General features: G+C 36.0%; 1 protein-coding gene across 4 annotated transcripts in view; it reads right to left on the bottom strand.

Moving 5' to 3' along the window:
- STAM (signal transducing adaptor molecule) overlaps positions 1–22014 on the bottom strand; it is a 76530-nt gene that overhangs the window by 40607 nt on the left and 13909 nt on the right. For 2 of the 4 annotated variants that reach the window (XM_081796054.1, XM_060659237.3), the window contains exon 2: positions 14882–14966. The exons of 1 other annotated variant lie outside the window; for it this stretch is intronic. In XM_081796054.1, the coding sequence (XP_081652180.1) occupies positions 14882–14966 (85 nt within the window). Of the gene's footprint in view, positions 1–14881; positions 14967–16506; positions 16602–17565; positions 17601–22014 lie in introns of those variants that run through there. One more of the 4 variants, XM_060659239.3, reaches the window with a different exon arrangement.

Below are 22014 nucleotides of genomic sequence, written 5' to 3'. Positions count from 1 at the left end.
GGATTTTTGTACCTTTGTACATAACCGGTCTGTGCTTTTCTTTGTTTTTGGTACTGACCTATTGAAGGGCTTATAAAATGAGTTCCAAGAAAGAAAATTCTAAGTCCGGATGACTTCAGTAATGAATTCTATCAAATAATTGCTATTGTGCTGAATACACAATTTTTCTGTAGATATCCTTTATCAGGTTGAGGAAATTTCCTTTAGTTCTTAAAGTTTTTGTTACAAATGTAAATTGAATTTTTTTCAAAGGAACTTTCCACATTTATTGAGATGATTATATGTTTTTTTCTTTAGGCTTTGAGACAGTAAATTACACTGATTTATTTTCAAGGGTGAACCAGGCTTGCATGCCTGGGATAAAATCCACAAGATTTTTTTCAAAGAACCAGCTTTACTTCTGAATTTTCCCTATTGTTTTTCTCTTTCCAGTTTCATAGGTCTCTGTTCTTATTTTCTTCATTTCCTTTCTTCTGCTTCCTTTACATTTGCTCTCCTTGTTTCTTAAGATAAAAATTTAGATCATGGACTTGGGACATTTCTTCTTCAAACATAAACATTTAATTCTATAAATTTACCTCTATGGATAGCTATAGCTACATCCTCCAAGTGTTGATATATTTCATTTTCACTTTCATTTCACTGAAAATATTTTCCAAATGCTGTTGTGATTTCCTCTTTGAGCCACAGGTTATGGCCCAAAATGGAGATAAAATATGATCATAAAAAAATGAAAAGAAAAAAATAGAAAACAAAGGGAAGAACAAATAAAACATACTGAAAACTAACAGCAAAATGGTAGCTTTAAATCCAACCATACCAATAACTACATTAAATATAAATAACCTAAACACTCCAATTACTAGGCAGAGACTCAAATTGGATAAAAAAGGACCAGGTATATGCTGGCTATAAACTATCTACAGGAAAATCTACTTTAAATTTATTTTTTTTTTAACGTTTATTTATTTTTGAGACAGAGAGAGACAGAGCATGAATGGGGGAGGGTCAGAGAGAGGGAGACACAGAATCTGAAACAGGCTCCAGGCTCTGAGCTGTCAGCACAGAGCCTGACGTGGGGCTCGAACTCACGGACCGCGAGATCATGACCTGAGCCTAAGTCGGCTGCTTAACCGACTGAGCCACCCAGATGCCCCAGGAAAATCTACTTTAAATATAGACAGATTAAAAGACAGAAACAAGATAGGAAAAGAGAATATCAATATTAATTAAAAGAAAGTCACTTTGGGCCTTTTTTTGTAAAAGTGAAAAACCTCTTCAAATTTCTTTTAGTTAAGGTAAACAGGTCTTTCTGTAACTGCGAAGTGGCATAAAACAAACCTTCCAAAAGCAGGGGATACCTGTACTTTCATGTAGCTGGGGCTTCTAACGACTTTTTCTCAAATCAAAGACTAGCCAGAATGGACAGATTTGTCAGGAATGTACACAGCTGCCTTAGCAAATGTTAGTTCTGATGAACTAAAGCACTGAAGTCAATTTCACCATTCACAAGTTCTTATTCCAACCCACCTCAACAAACTACTGTGGGCTTCAAAGAAAGCAAGACAGAGCTTTAAGAGGGGGCTCTTTTCTATCAAATCCTCTCTACTCCCACTCATCTCCCATCATACCACTCTCAGCCATTCAGTTTCTATGTGAAGTTACAACGTCTAAAAATAAACTATCTTAGGCTGGAAGGTAAATGAAAAACTAAGGCGTGAAATCTCCTTAATCTTCAGACACAAATATCACAGGGCCATGCTACCATGCTTTCTTTTGCAATTCAGACTTTTCCAGTTTCCCACAGAAAACACAGACTGCAGAAATGAAGCTTTTAAGGCAATTCTGGAAAGGATACAGTCTTTAAATACATTGTATCAGCAGTCACTCTTCAACCTAACCTAACCTAAGTGAATTAATAAAATGTTTCATTCTTGCTCATTCATCTTATTGAAAAAGTATCCAGAAAGCAAAAGCCCTCTACCTACAGTGCCATATGTTCATATGGAGTGCTGAACAATACCGACCCTTATGATTCATCCTGTCACCAATACTGTCAGACTCAATCACCATCTCCATGTATATTACAATGACACTATGGAAAAAAAGTTCAACAGGTAGCAAGTAACTCTGCTGATAATGCTTTCATTAACTAATGTTATGCCATCATTTTCACTTTGGCTTTTATGAATTTTCATAAGCTAAGTTTTACCAAGTCTTATATATAAAACAAAGCCACAAAAGGTCACCATCAAACTAAATCTTTATGACTACCAAATCAGCTTTCACATGTTAGTTGTTTTTATTTACAAATATCTACAAATGGGTAGAACTCTGAACACAGAACAACTTTCTATGTAAAAAGTCATAAATAAATATTAGATAAAAATAGTAAGAGACACTTACATCACATTTGTCATTCACGTTCTTAATGACTGTGTCTCAGGTATGAAAAACTGGAATTTACAATTTTGTTTACTAAAATCCACTGTTTTACCCTAATGATATATATTCATTGTTTTGTTATCTAGGTCAAAGCTCGCATTCAATATTTAGAGCTGGCCTCTGTGGCAAATTATGTATTCCAAAGATACCCACAATAGTAACTCCCTTCCCACATGCTCTTGTATGAAGTGACTATGACATTTCCTATCAAGAGGTAGTTTACTAACCCTCCTCCTGAATCTGGGCTGACCTCAGTGACTTGCTTGATCAACATAATGTAGTAAAAGTGATATTGTGAGACTTATAGTTCATAAAAAGCTGTGTAGACTTCACCTACATCTTAGAACATTTGCTCTTAGGATGCTCCCTCTGAGATCCCAGCTACTATTCAGTGAGAAACTCAAGCCACATGTACAGGTTTTGGTTAGTGTTTCAAGTGACAGCTCCAGCTGAGGTCCTAACTGACTGCCAGCCATCAATTGCCAGCCATATTGAGCATCATCCCACTCAGGCCTTCAGATGACTCCAGTCCCAGCCATCAGGTGACTGCAAGTTCATGAGCGACCTCAAGCAAGAAGTGCCCAGCTGTTAACCCACAGATCCATGACATATAATACATGTAATGCAAAATATGTGCAATACATAATACATATACTATATAATACAATATATATAATACATGTATTATAATATATAATACATGTATTATAATATATAATACATGTATATCAATACATATTGATACTTCAATATCAGATTGGCATGTCTTGATTCATGACTTTAACTTTCAAATAACTGTTCGTTTTAAGTGCCTAAGAATACAGCACAAAGAAGTGAGAAAAAATAAAATTGGGAGTAAAAACCCAATTTTGAATTTTGCCTCTGCTACTACTTTTGGAAAAGTCACATTAAAAATCTCAGTGCTTGGGGTGCCTGGGTGGCTCAGTCAGCTGAGTGTCCAACTCTTGATTTTGACTCAGGTCATGATCCCAGGGTCGTGGGATCCATGCTTAGCATGGAGCCCAAGATTCTCTCTCTCCCCCTCTCCCCCTCCCCCACCACTTGCATGCAATGCTTACTCTCTAAAATAAATTTTAATTTTTTTATATAAATAAAAAATAAAATATCAGGGCTTTAGCTTCCTCATCTATGAAATGATCTCTACAGTCACGAGGATTCTACAGGTCCTAGCTATAAAATATATGGTGTTTTAAAAACTGCAGTAAAATCCAAAAGTAAAATCATTGTCTAGGACAAATAAAGACGAAAAAATGAGATTGAATCAGAACCCTATGCTAGTCAAGGACTTGGCTCCTGCTACTATCCCCACTTCCTCAATCATCATCTTCTTTCGCCCCTTACAATGGGTCATTCTCTTCGGGATAAACAGATGTTATATTTAATACAGTCCACCATTAAAAAGAGAAAATTCCTATCAAACAGCCAGTTAAAGAAAGGCTCCACTTAAACAGTAGCCAAAAGGACAAAATATCTTATAAGACACTTCACCAAAAATGTTCAAGACTATAAGAGGAAAACTTTGCAACACTACTAAAAAATACGAAGATATGCTATGTTCTTGAATAGGAAGATTTAGTATCATAGAGACAATTTATTAATTCAAAATGGCGCTGGAATTTTAGGTACCCAAACAGAAAAGAATAAAGTTAGAGCCATACCTTATACTACATAAGAGGATATTCCAAATAGATCAAAAACGAAATAGATCGTAATAATAGATCATAAAAAACGAAACCACCAATACAGAGACTTTGGAAGACAGTTTGGCAGTTTCTTTTTTTTTTTAATTTTTTTTTTTTAACGTTTATTTATTTTTGAGACAGAGAGAGACACAGCATGAACGGGGGAGGGGCAGAGAGAGAGGGAGACACAGAATCGGAAGCAAGCTCCAGGCTCTGAGCCATCAGCCCAGAGCCCGACGCGGGGCTCGAACTCGCGGACCGCGAGATCGTGACCTGAGCTGAAGTCAGACGCTTAACCGACTGAGCCACCCAGGCGCCCCAGTTTGGCAGTTTCTTACAAAGCCAATCATAGTCTTCCAAATGATCCAGCAACCATGCTCCTAGGTATTTACCCAACTGAATTTGAAAGCCTGAGTCCACACACAAAACACCTGTACCTGAATATATTTCATATTGGCTTTATTCACAGTTACCAAAAACTGGAAGGAATCAAGAAGTCTTTCAATAGATGAATGGATAAACAAAACTACAGTGCACCCATAAAATGGAATATTATTCAGAAATAAAATGAAGTGAGCTATCAAGCCATGAAAAGACACAGATGAAACTTAAATGCCTTTTGCTAAATAAAAGAAGCCAGTATGAAAGGCTACATATTATATCATCTCAATTATATGACATTTTAGTAAAGGCAGCATTATAAAAGCAGTAAAAAACCCAAACCAAAACAATGGTTGTCAAAGGTTCAGAAAAAGGGAGAAAAGGAATGAACAGCTGGAGCACAGGACCTTTTCAAGATGGTGAAGCTATTCTGTGTGATATTGTAATGACAGATACATATCATTAAAGATTTGTCAAAATCCATAAAAGTGTACAGCACAAAATGAGACTTTATGGAAACTGTGGACTTTAGTTAATAATAATGTATCATTACTGATTCACTACTTGTAACATATGTCCCACACAATGCAAGATGTTAATAATAGGGGTAGCTTCACGTAAGGGATAGGGTAGGTATACAGAATTCTTTGTTCTGTATGCTCACCTTTTCTGCAAATCTAAAACTGTATTGGGGCTGTGCTGACAGCTCAGAGCCTGGAGCCTACTTTAGTTCAGATTCTGTGTCTCCCTTTCTCTCTGCCCCTCCCCTGCTCGTGCTCTTTCTCTCTCCCTTCCTCAAAAAAATAAACATTAAAAATTTTTTAAACTGTATTTAAAAACCAAAGTCTATTAATTACGAAAGAAACAAACAAACAAAAAAAATGAAACCACAAAGAAAAAATGAGTTAATTCCAGTAAAGCCTGAGAGAGGGAAAGTCCTATACAATTCATAATTCTACAAACCATAATAATCATATAAAATTAAAATCTTCTAAATGGAAAAACAACAAAGTCAAAAGAACAATGTAACATACATATACACATATATACACATAAATTATAGACAAGGTCTGTCCCTAATGTATCAAAAACTATAAGAAATGAAAGGATATGTATAGACAGTTCACAGAAAAGGAAACATAAAAAGCTCTTAAACATAGAAAAGGATGTTCAACTTTGCAAAAGATAAGAGTGAAACCTTCAACTCTATGGAAGACTGACTATCCCATGATGAGCCCACAGTGATGTATATGGAAGGGATGAATTACTATATTGTACACCTGAAATTTATATAACACCGTATGTCAAGTGAAATTTAGTTAAAAAAAAAAGAAGAAAAAAAGACTATCCCATCTGAAGCCTCTTCACCTTTACGGACAGGGCTCAAAAGAGAGCCCCAACTACTCCTTCCCAGGTCTCAAAGGTTCCATCTGCAAAGGTCTAGAGCAAGTCTTAGGCACTCAACTTTCTCTACTAAACAATAATTGAGAATTTGAGAACACATGTCTATTATTCCTATTTCCCAGTGCCTGAAGAGAAGCTCGAGACTATTCTTTTCATCATTAAACAGCTCTGCCTATGCATTACTTTCCACCTTCTGAAACTTCTCCACTCTGTCCTCTAGAATTCACAGTCTGTTGTCAACAAAAGCCCTGCTCCTCAGGCCTTTTGCTCTACAGAAATCTGGCTAGGGACGACACTACTCTTACTATATATGGGCATTCTTTGCCCCCTTTACTACTTCCAAATCATTCTCCCTCCCTCTTTCCTAAAACAGTCCAGTTTTCATCAGGTCAGACTATCTTCTTAATGCAATTATTTAAAAAACCTCAATTGCCCCCTCATCCCTCAATGATTTTAACTCCTGGCTCCCTACTACTCTGTCCAACATCACTCCTGTCTTAATTCTCAGAGATGTTAATTACTACACAGGTGATGTTCCCAATATCTTGTCTTTTCAACTTCTATCCCACCTTATTAACTACCATGGTCATAATCCTAGACCATATTATTGCCAATAAATGAAAAACCTCTATAATCTCAATTTCAAGCATTCCAACTAGCACTTCTATTTTTCTAACTCACTCACTCTCTTATATCCAACTCTGTACTCATTTAGGGCAAATCACCTCTTCTCCAGCTACCCTGTACCTTTCAAGTTCTTAAAAAGCACTAAGCTTGCAGGAATTCATGTAGATGTTACTCCCTCTGCCTGGGACTTCTTGCTTTCAGCTCTTTGCTTCTTCTCAGCTTTAAAGTCGTAGCGTAAATGTTACCCCTTCACAGTAGAGCTTTCCTAAAAAATCTAAGTAGGTCTCCCCTTTTATTCTTCACTAAAGCACTCTGATCACTATCTCCTTCACTTGTTACCTATTTCTACCTTCCACAAGTAGACTGTCACCACAGCTGATGACAAAGGCTATATTGCTTTATTTACCACTGCATACTTGAAGCATGATACCTGGCCAGTACTCACTGTTTTGTCAAATAAAAGAAAAAATGACTGATGCCATCAATAACAGTTGGCTACCATTCTTTAAAAAAGCACTTAAAAGACCTTGAAAATTAAGGGTATTGAAAGACATCTGTTTCTCTACCGGACTGAAAATGTGTGAGTCAGAGATTATTTTTTCCTCAAAAATATCAGGAAATATTCTATCCATTCCCAGTTGAAAAACAGAAACAGTCACAGCCCAAGTCAAGATGATACAGACAAAATTAAAAGCATAAAAATTTTAGCAAATTCTTTTCCAAAGGCCCCTATTTGTATTTTTCACAAAACGTCAGTAATGACTATCATTATCCTTCTAATTCTATAAGAATAAATCAATGATTTACTACCTAAACAGATCCCTTAGCCAAGTAAAGAGAAAATTTGTATCATGTTTTCCACATTCAGTCAACTGTATCTTTGTCTAAAGCCAAGCAAACACAATTCAGACATAAAATAATACCAGAAATCAATCTGGATGCCAATTTCTGAACTTTAATTTTAACTTGTTATTGTGGGCAATCAAGACCTACCCTTCACATTTATTTTTCACATGAGAATATAGACAAATCAATTAAAACTAACAGACAAAAGCTATTCATTATGTGAAGACATGTTAAGGAAAACTGCTACCATCATTCAAAGTTCTCTTGATTCTAAACTGACTTTTCAGTCCATCATATGACCTCAATGGCTAGGCATTTTTCAGTACTTACTCATACACTGGAACCACACACTAAAAATCATGTGAATATCTTAGGAAGTCAGAAAAAATTTTAAAAATGTTCTTTAAGGTTTTAAATCCAGCATATTCAAACATTTCAGGCTTAAAAAAACCTTCAATAACCTTATATGAAGCAAACAGTAATAACATCTACTAGGCTTCCTGAGATTCATACAATTATTTACAATCATTAATTAAATAATTTTAGTTAGCAATTATTAAAGTGTGTTAAATATTCTACATATCACTAATCAAAAATTGATGTTAAACTAGAAAATGATTTCTAAATTTGTCTATTTAATAAGCAATGCATTACTAACAGACATTAAAAGAAATACATTTCTAAGGCTACCAGGATATGTTAACGAATTAACTAAAAATGTCGAATAGTATATACAATATGTTCATTATATATAAATGGGAAATAAATTCATATTTCAGTAAAGAAACAACAGAAAGATACAAAAGAAACAAAAGTGGTACCTATGGAAGATGGGGAGAAAAACAGGGATGGCCATTAGACTTATCAATGTCATCTTTTTAGGTTTTAATTTTTGAGCCAAAATAGATCTATTTTTAAAAGAAAAAAGTACAGGGACACCTGCATGGCTCAGTGGGCTAAGCAACCGACACTGGATTTCAGCTCAGGTCATGATCTCATGATTCATGGGGTAGAGCCCCGCATCAGGCTCCACGATGACAGCTTGGAGCCTGCTTGGGATTCTTTCCCTCTCTCTCTGCCCCTCCCCTGCTTGTGTACTCTCTCTCTCTTCCCCTCAAAATAAATAAATAAACTTAAAAAAAAAAGTATGTATTTTATACGAGCACATGTATTTCCTGAAACCAACACACATAAACACACTCACACATATATACGTATGGTTTAAAGGATAGAACAACAGGACTTTTAAAAGAGAAATCATTATGGAAGATTTTTCAAAACATTGGAAGCTGTGTTTCTGGGTCACAGTTCTGACTAAAGACAATTTCACAATGACGGCTCTTTTTCTTCCCCTTAAGACTTGAAAATATTTTCAAAACTGCCATAACTTTAAAATAGATGAAAAGTTATCTATTCATCTATTTGAATAGATTCAATCTATTTGAATAGATAGATTTTTTTGGTTAAAAAAAAAAAAGAAGAAGAAAAGGATTTGTGGGGGGTAGGTGGGGGAAGAAAGACGATATAAATTATTTTATTTGTGCACTAAATAATTCTACAATACACTGATGGTTAGAAATCATTTTGATAAAAATATCAAAGCTTACAGAAAAAAAAACTTTCCCTAAAGTTCCGTGCACAAATCCCCAAATCCACCCTCTTCAATAGATCTGTATATTTTATAAAATTAGATTAACACCAAATGGCAATGCTTTCTTAAAAAATCTAGACTGTTGCCTAGTACACAAAAAAGCTTATGAAATGCATTCCAATCCATAACTACCCTCTACTTCAACCTACCCGACCTAAATTTGTCTCAGGAAATGTCACATCACATGGGTGTAGTTTCAGGAACACCCCTCTCACACCAATCTTCTGTAAAGCGCAACCAGGTATCTAGAATACCTCACTGACAACCCACAGTAATGTCCAATATTCTTATGCTACCATCAGCAATCATAACTAAACATATGATTAAGCTAAACAAACGTAAACCAGATCTCAAGTTCTGCATATACACTAACTACAAAATTATTTCAGAGATTAAAAACAAATTTTAAGTGGTTACCAGATGCTTGGGGGAGAGGGATATGAGTTTTCTAGTAAACAGTTTCCGCTGGGCATGACAAAGAGTACTGGAGATGGATAGTGACGCTAACCCCATAACAATGTGAATGTACTGAATGTCACCAAACATGCCACAAAACAGTTAAACTTATAAATTTTATGGTATACTGTATGTATTTTACCACACACAATAAAAGCAGACAAGCAAAGAAAAGAAGTATGAACACCACCGTAAGTATCCCATAGTTTACTACTCACCTGAGAAGAACTTGAATAATTTTCTACTACTAAGTCGATCTGAGACTATCTAACACAATTTGTAACAATTCTTCTTAGGCATGTAGGTACAACACAATAATTTCAGGGGCCCACAAAAATGTTTTATTTTAAAAGAAAAGGAAAACAATGAACTTCTGAGGCAAAGAAAATGTTTGGATGTGTAATAATATATTGTCTTTATAACAACACAGTCATAAAATAGTTTTATTAATTTTCATGGAGAAATGGACCCATGAAGGCAAAAGTGCCCAGGGCCTGTGAAAAGTCCTAATAATGGCCCTAATTACTTCCTATTATGAAATTACCAAGTTACAACAAAAAGTGAAATGCACCTGGATAAATATAAAACATTATTCTTAAAGAGAAATCACACATGAACAAATATTAAGAGTCTGAAATTTTTTTTAAAGCTCAGTAATATCAGAATAGCAGCATCTCAATTACTATTTAATCCTTTTCAAACAATTCTTTATTAATGAGAGCTGTGAAGACATATTACATTTATATAAATAAACAAATGCTTGGAAATTAACTTAATGAGGATTTAAAGGAATCAGAAAGGAATAAATGTTAAGGGAGGAAATACAAGTGGAAGGAAAAGAGAGAAGAGGAAAGGAGAAAAGACTACTTGAAAGGACAAACAGAACTAGGGACGCCTGGGTGGCTCAGTTGGTTGACTGAGTTGGTCTCAGTTGGTGACTCAGTTGTCTGACTTCGGCTCAGGTCACAGTCTCAAGGTTCATGGTTTTGAGCCCTGCGATGGGCTCTGTGCTGACAGCTCGGAGTCAGGAGCCTGCTTCCGATTCTGTGTCTCCCTCGCTCTCTCTGCCCCTCCCCAACTTGTGCTCTGTCTCTCTCTCAAAAATAAACAAAAAAATAAAAAGCACAAACAGAGCTACACTTCATTGTTTAAATTAGCAAAGTTGAAAATACTCCCTAAGTAAATTCATAAAAATTGCACAATGTCAATTAAAATGCCCAAAAGAGGAGCATGTGGGTGGCTCAGTCAGTTAAGCATATCTTGATTGTGGCTCAGGTCATGATCTCTTTGTGGGATCGAGCCCCACGTCAGGCATTGTGCTGACCGCACAGAGCCTGCTTGGGATTCTCTCTGTCTCCCTCTCTCTCTCTGCTCCTCTCCCGCTAGCTCTAGTACTCTCTCTCTCTCTCTCAAAATACGTAAACACTTTTTTTAAATGCCCAAAAGATAGCTGAAATATTAACGAATATAATGACAGCTATCTAAAATAAATACGAAAAAAAAATGAGCATGTGTCTAAACTACTGATATTATATTTAAAAAACACAAATGGAACACAGCTTTTAAAGTTACAAACTAAGACCTTTTTTGAGTTCTATGAATTATTTTTATATATTTATTTTTTAACATAATTTATTGTCAAATTGGTTTCCACACAACACCAGTGCTCATCCCAACAGGTGCCCTTCTCAATGCCCATCACCCACTTTCCCCTCTCCCCCACCCCCCATCAACCCTTATTCTCAGTGTTTACAAGTCTCTTATTATTTGCCTCCCTCCCTCTCTGTAACTTTTTTTCCCCTTCCCCTCCCCCATGGTCTTCTGTTAACTTTCTCTAGATCCACATATGAATGAAAACATATGGTATCTGTTCTTCTCTGACTGACTTATTTCACTTAGCATAATACCTTCCAGTTCCATCCACATTGCTGCAAATGGCCAGATTTCATTCTTTCTCATTGCCAAGTAGTATTCCATTGTGTAAACAAACCACATCTTCTTTATCCATTCATCAGTTGATGGACATTTAGGCTCTTTCCACAATTGGGCTCTTGTTGAAAGTGTTGCTGTAAACATTGGGGTACAAGTGCCCCTATGCATCAACACTCCTGAATCCCTTGGGTAAATTCCTAGCAGTGTTATTGCTGGGTCAGAGGGTAGATCTATTTTTAATTTTTTGAGGAATCTCCATGCTGTTTTCCAGAGCGGCTGCACCAGTTTGCATTCCCACCAGCAGTACAAGAGGGTTGCCATTAAATTAAGACATATTAAATATATAAGGACAACATAGATGGACCTTGAGGGCATTATGCTAAGTGAAATAAGTCAGAGAAAGACAAATACTATATGATCTCACCGATATGTAACATCTAATAAAACAGAAGTCACAGCAATAGAGAACAGGTTCACGGTTTCCAGAGGTGGGGAATGGGGGTGAGGTGAAGTAGGTGAAGGTGGTCAAAAGGTACAAAGTTCCAGTTACAACTAAGTTCTGAGGATGTAATTACAGCATGGAGAGTACAGTTACAATAGTTTATTGTAATTTTAAAGTTGCAAAGGGAGTAGACTTAAAAGTTCTCACCACAAGAAAAAAATAGGGGAAAGAATAACAAATAAACGTTACTAGGAAAATAATGTTAACATGAAGAAAAACAAACTGATCTCTTCAGCTTCATTGTACATTACACAGAATTTCAGATAGATTATAAATTATTTAACTGGAAAAATATGAAATATTTCTAGTAATGACAGGGAGTTTAATCTTTGCATTTCAAGCAACTAACCCATTATAAAAGGTGACTACAAAACGGAATACCGAATTTATCTTTATCAACATAAAAAGAAAACTGACAGAATGAAGAGAAGAGGGACTTAGTAACTGAAACGCCAGATAAAACTTGTATCTCCAAAATATACAGGGATGCAGCTAGGTTGATACCTAGTGTTTAAGGGACAAACTGTCACAAAACTGGAACTTGAATCAAAAAGAGGTAAAGTTGCACCCAGTTAACCACATGCCAGGTAGGACTATAAACATTTTACACACGTTAACCAATCTCACACTGACAATTCGCCCCCTACATAGGAGATGCTATTTTTATTCCTCCATAGCAAACAAGGAAAGTGGTCAGAGCTCAGGTGTGAACCCAGGCAGTGTCACTCCAAAGTCCATGCTCTCAACCATTCAGCTAGCTGCTTCTTTCCTCTGCACAACAAAAATTCACGGACCTGTCTACTCTACAAATCTAAGCCTACCAGATAGATATAAGTTACTACAACACAACACAACACAAAAATAAGAGTGATTTTGATAGAGTGTTTTGAGGATTCACAGGACCGTGATATGATCCGCAGCAAAGGGGATAAAGAAAGCTTCTGGGAGAAATGGTATCTACATTGGGCCTGCAAGGATATGAGACACAGAGACAGAAAATGGGAGAATAAAATATTTCACACTAAAGGAATAGAATGACCAAAAGCATTAAACTAAGGTAGAAAAGCACTGGCAACTGAAAAGCTTGAGTTGAAAAAAATGATACTCAGGGGAAAAATAAATGGAAAATAAGAGAGTCAGATGCCTAGAGGGAGGTCAGACTTAACTGAGCGCAGAAGGGAGGGGAGTAACATGGGAGGAGTTGTTTATGGTAACGAGATATAAGAAGTGGACAGAAAAAAATGGAAATAGAAAGAAACATCAGAAGGTTAATTCACTAGTCCAGGCACGGTAGCGAATGTCTCACGTAAAATGGGGCCAACAGAAATAGAGAAAAAGGAATAGATCCGTAGCAAACAGTAGCTACTCCAATTCCAATTAAATTAAGGAACTAACAGGGTCAGGACTCAGGTCAGAAAAGGACTCAGCATGCTAATATGTAACAACAACAAAGGGGATATGGATGAGGCCACATGTGGAGGCCTCGCTTTGGGGAACTTGGCTGTTCTGGGGACAAGGGCTGCATGTTACGGGCCAAAAAGGGCTTGACTGAAGGGGTAGAAAGACCTTGAGGACAAACTGCCCCTGCCTGGTTTGGCTATGCTCAAGAAGTTAACTGAGGAAACTTCAAAATATCAACACTTTTGAGAGATACTATGGAGGCAGACTGACAATTTCTCAACAATATTAACATGGAGGTGACTCTGAGGTTTTAAGAACAAATGAAATAATCTTGTCATTAACAGAGACAGGGAACAAACGAGGGGAAAAAAGGTTTAAAGCAAAAAGAGAGATGACTTCAGGTTTCTACATGTTGAGATGAAAGCTTATACACTATCATGTCCAGAAACAATGATGTGTCCTCAAGACTAGTGCTAGAGTGAGAAAAATCACAACTGAAGATAGAGATGTCACCCATATAAAGATATAAAGAAGTTGTAAGATTTAAAACAAAAAAGTACTAGAAAAGAAAAAAGTATTAGGGAAAAAAATGGATCAAAGAAAGTTTAAGGAAGCATATATTTAGAAGGGAAGGAAGGAGAGCCAAAGAAAGCATCATCAGAGGGTTAAGATTAGCACCACAAGAATCGAGTATAATACAGCAATGCTCTCTTACATTTTTCACAACCAAGTACATAAACAAGACAGTATTTTTGTGGCACAAAGGGGTAAATGAGGCTACTAATAACCTGACATTATTAGCCCAGGAATTAAGGAAACTATTAATCTGTATACCAGTTGTTAATCCATTTGCTGTATTGAAAGCTCTGTATTAGGCTTTATGCCAAAAAGTTTAGGATTATACTGTCCTAAAACTAACTTTCATAGCCACTCTTTTCAATTAGGTGCAATGTTGCAGATATGACACAGAAGAAAAGAACTGAAAAATAACCATGAAACTTGATAGCTGAGAAATCACTAATGGTTTTAAAAATCAGTGGGATGGGGCACGTGGGTGGCTCAGTCGGTTAAGCGTCCGACTTCAGCTCAGGTCAAGATCTCGCGGTCCGTGAGTCCGTGAGTTCGAGCCCCGCATCGGGCTCTGGGATGATGGCTCAGAGCCTGGAGCCTGCCTCCGATTCTGTGTCTCCCTTTCTCTCTGCCCCTCCCCCGTTCATGCTCTGTCTCTCTCTGTCTCAAAAATAAATAAACGTTAAAAAAAAAAAAATTAAAAAAAATAAATAAATAAAAATCAGTGGGAAAAGCTAGACTTCAGGAAGCAACTATGGACAAGGGTAATTAAAATAGCAACATTGTTACCAGTCATGTTACCCTAAATGGTCATAAAGAGTAACTTAAATGGGATGATTCCTCAAATCTTGCCGGCCAAAAATTCTCAAACTAATTTGTAATATGCTTTACCTCGTGGCTCTCATTTTATTCACGTTAATAAAGAGAATAAATAAAGCTCCTTTGAAACTCTGCAACACTTACCCAGTGCGAGACTGACCGACTTTGTCACAAATATCCAAAATGAGGCCCCAATCCTCAGCAGTATTCATCTCACTGGTTGCTTTCTCTGTGTATTATGGAAAGAAAGCATAGACATATCATTTTAAAAAATCTTTAAGAGGTAAATGATCACAAATTACTAAACTGTGATAAAATCAAGTATCAGCAACAAATAGGAATGGCTGCCAGGAGTGTGTTCAATGAAATGTTCAAGTCCATCTTTAAAAGGGGGTAGGAGCACCTTTACTGTCTATTACAACCATTTTCCCGATAAACACTTCAGTTGCTTGTTACTTAATATAATAAATAGGCCACTGATACTTATTTATAAAAAAACTACATACAGGTCTACCCTTTTCCACACACAGAAAGACTAAAATAAGAAATACCTTCATTATCAAATAATTCTTAGCTTTACTTGCCAGTGAAGAAACATGACAAATCTCTACCAAAATGTTTCAGGTAATTAAATTATATGATTTTGTTGATTTTCGTGTCTGACATGGGGAAGGGGGAAAAATGAACAAAAGAAAACCAAGCTTTAACTGATTATTTTCCATTAAATAAAAACTTGACAAACTAAATTAAAAACATCAACAGAGGTACCCCATACATTGAGTCCGTCATCTCACTAAGCTCCCTCCCTTAATTACAGCAAAAGGATTTTTGAAGCAAACACACAATGACAAGAAAAACATGAGCAACAATTCCTCAAAAACTATATAACAATATAAGCATGTGGCACCTACTTAGAAGACCCAAAAGAGGTGCGTCATATACTGGCAGTAACAAAAGAGCTTAAGAACCAGCCTGTTTTCCACCACCGAATTCTCAGAAAAGTCATGTCCTAGTAGCAGAAGGTAATGCCTACAGCTGACAGTGGAGAAGAAAGGACTTAGGGAGAATGGGTTAATGTTCTGGGAAATGTAGGTAGGTACCTACTTTGCCTTCCTTATTCGAAAGCTCTTGCAACCACTTCTCTCCCACCCACCTGAGTAAATGAATGATTTGCTTTCCGAAGATAAAGAAAGGTTTCCTTGATAAAGAGACATCAGGCACAGTTGACACATAAGCACCCAAAATAAGGAATTACTTCTAGTTTCCAGTACAGCATTTAAGGAACTTGGAAGTTACCACTCCAACCAAGTAAAAAGCTATTAAATAAAGTGAAAACAACTCTTCTTAGATCCCTCAGAAGTGGGATCACAGGACAAATGCTGTCCCAAAAATCAGAGACACACAGATAGATGGATACATAGAAAAACAACAGAGCAGAAACCCATGAGCAGAAACGTCACCAGAAACCAGTACCATAAATCTAAATTTTTAACAGCCAAATTGCTGGAAGCTAAATGTGCACAATTCTGAGTTAAAATCCAAAGGGGCCCGGACACAAGAGAGTTACTGCATTTTTGCAAATTTTACTTCCATAAGCTCTCCCAGGATCTCAAGGTGAACACCAGAGAAAATTTTCTATTTTTCAGCAGGGGAAGGGAGACGATAACCACGGTGAAATACACCAGAGCATTCTCTTCTTAACAAGGCCTACCTGTTAATTATTTTAACTAGCACCTAACCAACTAGTGTTTTACCAGAGATTAACCCACCTAGGGTAAAGGAAATTCCCAACTCCAGTCTGCTCCAGCCTTCATGTTTGTAAGGGGATTACCCAATTGCAGCCCATCTGGCAATCCTTTCCCACCTAAGAGGGAGGAAAAAGCTGAGCATGGGAGAAATTCACACCTCAGGGGCAAAGGCTCATTTTAAAAGACTACCTACCCACCAAACTACAGAACACTTCTTCTTACCTAACATCTTACCATTACAACTTGTTTAGCTTTCAGCAAGCCACAGTATAAAACAAAAATCACAGTTTGAAGAGTAAATATTAGAACCAGATTCACACATGACAGGAAATGTTGGAATTATCAGACAAGGAATTTTAAAAGCTCTGATTAATATGCTAAGAGCTCTAAAGGAAAAAGGAGAGAATATGCAAGAACATATTGTAAGCAAAGAAATGGAAAAAAAGCAAAAAAAAAAAAAATGGAAATTCTAAGAAAGAATCAAAAAGAAATGCTAGAGACCAAAAACAGTCTAATAGAAATGAATGCCTGTGATGGGACTCATCAGCAGACTTGGACATGGCTGAAGAATGAATCTCTGGACTTGCACATATGTCAAGAAGAACTTCCAAAACTGAAAAGCAAGAGAAAAAAAAAAGATGACTGGAAGAAAAAAAAAAACAAAAAAAAAACCCTGCAACAGATCATCCAAGAACTGTAGGAAACTACAAAAAGTCAAACGTAGACATAATTGAAACAGCAGAGAGGAGGGGTGCCTGGTGGCTCAGTTGATTAGACATCCAACTTGGGCTCAGGTCATGATCTCAAGGTTTGTGAGTTTGAGCCCCATGTCAGCCCCCACCCCAAAATAAACATTAGAAATAAAGAAATAGCAGAGAGGAAAGAAACAGAATACTTGAAGCAAAAACAACTCAACATTTCCCCAAACCGATGTCAGACATCAAACCACAGGTCCAGGAAGCTCCAAGAACACCACGCACAATAAATATCAAAAAACTACACCTAGTTATATCATTTTCAAGCTGCAAAAAATCAATGATAAAGAAAAAAATATAAAAAGAAATCAGCAGAAAAAAATACCTTGTCTAAACAGGAGTAAACATAAGAATTACATCTGACATCTCAGAAACCCTGCAAACAAGGAGGAAATGGAGTGAAATAGTTAGCAATGAGAGAAAATAACCATCAACCTATTATCTACCCTGTGAAATTATTCTTCAAGAGGAAAGCAGAAATAAAGACTTTCTCAAAGAATCATTAAAGAAATTTGTTGCCAATAAAGTCACCTTGCAAAACAAATGTTTAAAAAAAGAGCTCTTCAGAGAGAAGAAAATGATATAGGATAGGGTGTATGTGTGTTTCCATAAAAGTGAAATAAATGACAGCAAGGATATCAGGAAAAGGAGAGAGGAACTATGAATATTTCATTATTCGTTTCACTTGTCTGCACTACCAGTGAAGTGGTATGTTATTTGAAAGAGCAACCACTAAAAATAGCAAAAATAGAAGTTAATTAATATGCTACAAAAGTGAGAAGACTGAATCATATGAAATGTTGCCTTAAAGTCACAAAAGGCAAAAAAAAAAAAAAAAAAAAGTGGAAGAAAAAATAGGAAAAAATAACAAGGGCTACAACTAGAAAACTGTAACAGATATGGTAGATATTAATCCAACAATACCACGTTAATGGTATTGTTAATGGTCTAAATTTAATGGTCTAAATACAAATATTATCAAAGTGATAAAAAAAAAAAAACAAGATGCAACATGTTTTGTCTACTGGAAGCCCACTTTAAATACAAAGACACGTAAACATTAAAAATAAAGAGATGGAGAAAGAGATACTATGCTAACATCAATTAAAAGAAAGTGGGAGTAGCTACATTAATTTTAGACAGAGCAGATTTGGGAGCAAGTAAAGTTACCAGGGATAGAGGCATTACATAAGGTAAAGGGTTTAATTCTCCAAAAAAGACCTAACATCCTTACTATGTACATGCCTAATTACAGAATGTTAAAATAACAATGTCAGAAAGTAACAGAACTGCAAAGATAAATAAATGAAGCCACTAATATAATTGGAGAGTTCAACAGCCCTCTATCAAAAAAATGGACAAATCCAACAGGCAGAAAATCAGTAAGGACAAAGTTAAATTCAACAATACCATCAGACAATTGAACATAATTGGCATCTACAGACTATCCAACAACAGCAGAATACACATTCTTCTCAAGCTTACATGAAATATTCACCAAAATACACTGCATGGCCATAAAACACACGATAATAAATGTTAAAAGATTAGATATCTTACAATGTCTGCTCAAGGACCACAATGGAATTAAATGAAAAATTATTAACAAAAAATAGCTAGAAAATCACAAAATATATGGAGATTAAATAACATGCTTCGAAGTAATACACAGTCAAGGAAGAAATCTCAAGAGAATTTTAAAATATTTTCAACTAAATGAAAATGAAAGTACGACATACCAAATTCGTATGATACAGTTGAAATCTATGCATACTGGAAAAGTTTACAGCTTTGAATGCATACATTAGAAAAAAGAGCAAATTAAATCCAAAGTAAGCAGAAGAAAAGAATTAGAGCAGAAATCAATGAAACTGAAAAAAGAAAATAGAGAAAAATCAATACAACCAAAAGTTGGTTCTTTGAAAAGATCGATAAAATTGATAGTTGAAAAAGAAAAAAATAAAGAGAAGATACAAATAACTAATATCAGAAATGAAGGAGATGTTACTACAGATCTCGCAAACATTAAAGTAATACGAACGTTACTATGGCTCAATATATTGAGAGGATCATGGGAACCTCCAATTTATAGCCAATCAGTAAGAAGCACAGGTCATATCCTAGACTTTGATTGGCATCTGAAGTGGAGAGTGAGGACATTCTTGTGGGACTGAGCCCTTAACCTGTGGGATCTGACATTATTTCCAGGCAGATAGATAGTGTCAGAATTGAGTTAAATTAGTGGGACACTGGTCAGTTATCCACTGAGAAGCAGAGAGGTGCTCAGCAGTGTTGGAAAACCACAAATGAGAATTATGAATAACTCTATGCCCACAAACTTAATAACTCAGATAAAGTGGATCAATTCCTTGAAAGACACATCTGTCACAGTATACACATACAAAAAAAAAGACAATCTGAATACCACATTTAAAAAACTGAACCAATAGGGGTGCCTGAGTGGCTCAGTGAGTTAAGTGTCCAACTTCAGCTCAGGTTATGAGCTCATGGTTTGTGAGTTCGAGTCCTGCATCAGGCTCAGAGCTCTCAGCTCAGAGCCTGGAGCCTGGATTCTGTGTCTCCTTCTCCCGCTTGCACTCTCTCTCTCACAAAAAAAAAAAAAAAAAAAAAAATTGAACCAATAATTAATAACCTTACAAAACAGAGAGCATCAGGCACAGAGAAGTTAATGTTAAATTCTACCAGACATTTAAAGAAAAAATTATACCAATTATCTCCAATCTCTTCTGGAAGACAGAAACAGGAAATCATTCTATGAAAACAATACTACCCTACTACCAAACCAGACAAAGACATTACTAGGAAAAAGAACTATAGACTAGAATCTCTTATGAACATAGATGCAAAAATTCTTAACAAGATATTAGCAAATCAAATCCAACAATATATAAAAAAGAATTACACTTCACAATCAAATGGAATTTATCCCAGGTATGCAATGCTGGGTCAGTATTCAAAAATCAATAAATGTAATCCATCTCACTGACAACTAAAGAAGAAAAAAATCACATGATCTTATCAATAAACTCAGAAGCATCTGACAAAGGCTAACAACTCAGGATAAAAATTCTCAGCCAACTAGGAATAAAGGGTACTTCCTCAACTTGATAAAGAACATCTACAAAAACATCTATAGTTAATATATTTCATGGTGAGACACTAGTAGCTTTACCACTAAGATCAGAAATAAGGCAAGGATATCTTCTCTCACCATATCTTTTTGCCACCATACTGGAAGTCCTAGCTAATGCAAAAACAAAAAACAAAAAACAAAAAACAGATATATATATTATATATATATATATATATATATATAAAATATATACACATCACATACACACACACACACACACATATATATATAAAGTACTCAGATTAAGAAGGAACAAATAAACTTGTCTTTCTTCACAGATGACATGTTCATCTATGTAGAAAATCCAAAAACATCATCAACAACAAAAATTCCTAGAAATAATAAATGATTTTGGCAAAACTGTAGGATACAAGGTTAATTATAGAAAAGTCAATAGCTTTCCTAAATAAGAGCAACAAACGAGTGTCAGTTTAAATTAAAAACACAATACCATTTATATTAGCACTCAAAAAAATAAAATACTTGGGGTGCCTAGGTGGCTCAGTCATTTGGTTAAGTGTCTAACTTCGGCTCAGGTCATGATCTCTCGTTCCATGAGTTTGAGCCCTGCGTCAGGCTCTGGGCTGATAGCTCAGAGCCTGGAGCCTGCTTCTGATAGCTCAGAGCCTGTCTCCCTCTCTCTCTGCCCCTCCCCTTTTCACACTCTATCTCACGCTCTCACAAATAAATAAACATTAAAAAAATAATAAAATAAAAATGAGTATAAATTTACAGAATACGTGTAAGATCTATATGAGAAAAACTACAAAACTATGATGAAAGAAATCAAAGAATTAAATAAATGGAAAGATATTCCATGTTCAGGGATATTTACAGCAGATTTATTCATAATTCCCAAAACTTGGAAACAACCATGACATACTTCAGTAGATGAATGGATAAAATAAGGTACATTAGAATAATGAAATATTATTCAGTGCTAAAAAATAAAAATGAGCCATTAAAAGACACAACAAACTTTAAAGGCGTACTACTAAGTGAAAGGAGCCAGTGTGAAAAAACCAGATACTACATGTTTTTAACTATATGACGTTCGAAAGAAGGCAAAATTATGGAGACAGTAAAAAAAAAAAATCAGTGGTTGCCAGGAGCTGGAGGGAGGGGAAGAGAAACAGGTGGAGCACACAGGTTGTGTGGGGCAGTGAACTACTCTGCATACAACGGTAGACACATGTTATTATGTATTTGTCAAAACCCTTGGCAGATACAACACCAAAAGCGAATGCTAATGTAAGCTGTGGAATTGGGGTGATGATGACGGGCGTATGTGGGTTAAGAGACTACAACAAATATACCACTTTGCTGCAAGATGTTGATAGTTGGGGAGGCTGTGCGTATGTGGGGGCAGGAGGGATATAGGAAATTTCTTTACCTTCTGCTGAATTTTTCTGTGAATCTAAAACCACTCTAAAAAATAAAGTCCATTTTTAAACAATTAATAAATAGATGAATTAAGCAACTGCATGAATGCTGATACTTGCTGTGAAAAAAAGAGTTTAACACAGAGGCCTTCCTGACTGGTATCCTTTAAAGGGCCTGCTTATAAGCATTGTCTGTGTACAGGAACTTGGGTTTAGGGAGAAAGTTCCCACCATTCAC

The sequence above is a fragment of the Panthera onca genome, chromosome B4 (genome assembly GCF_046562875.1).
Source record: "Panthera onca isolate mPanOnc1 chromosome B4, mPanOnc1 haplotype 2, whole genome shotgun sequence".
Lineage (NCBI taxonomy): Eukaryota > Metazoa > Chordata > Mammalia > Carnivora > Felidae > Panthera > Panthera onca.
The sequence above is the reverse complement of the archived record's forward strand: the minus strand, read 5'-3'. Positions and strand labels throughout refer to the sequence as shown.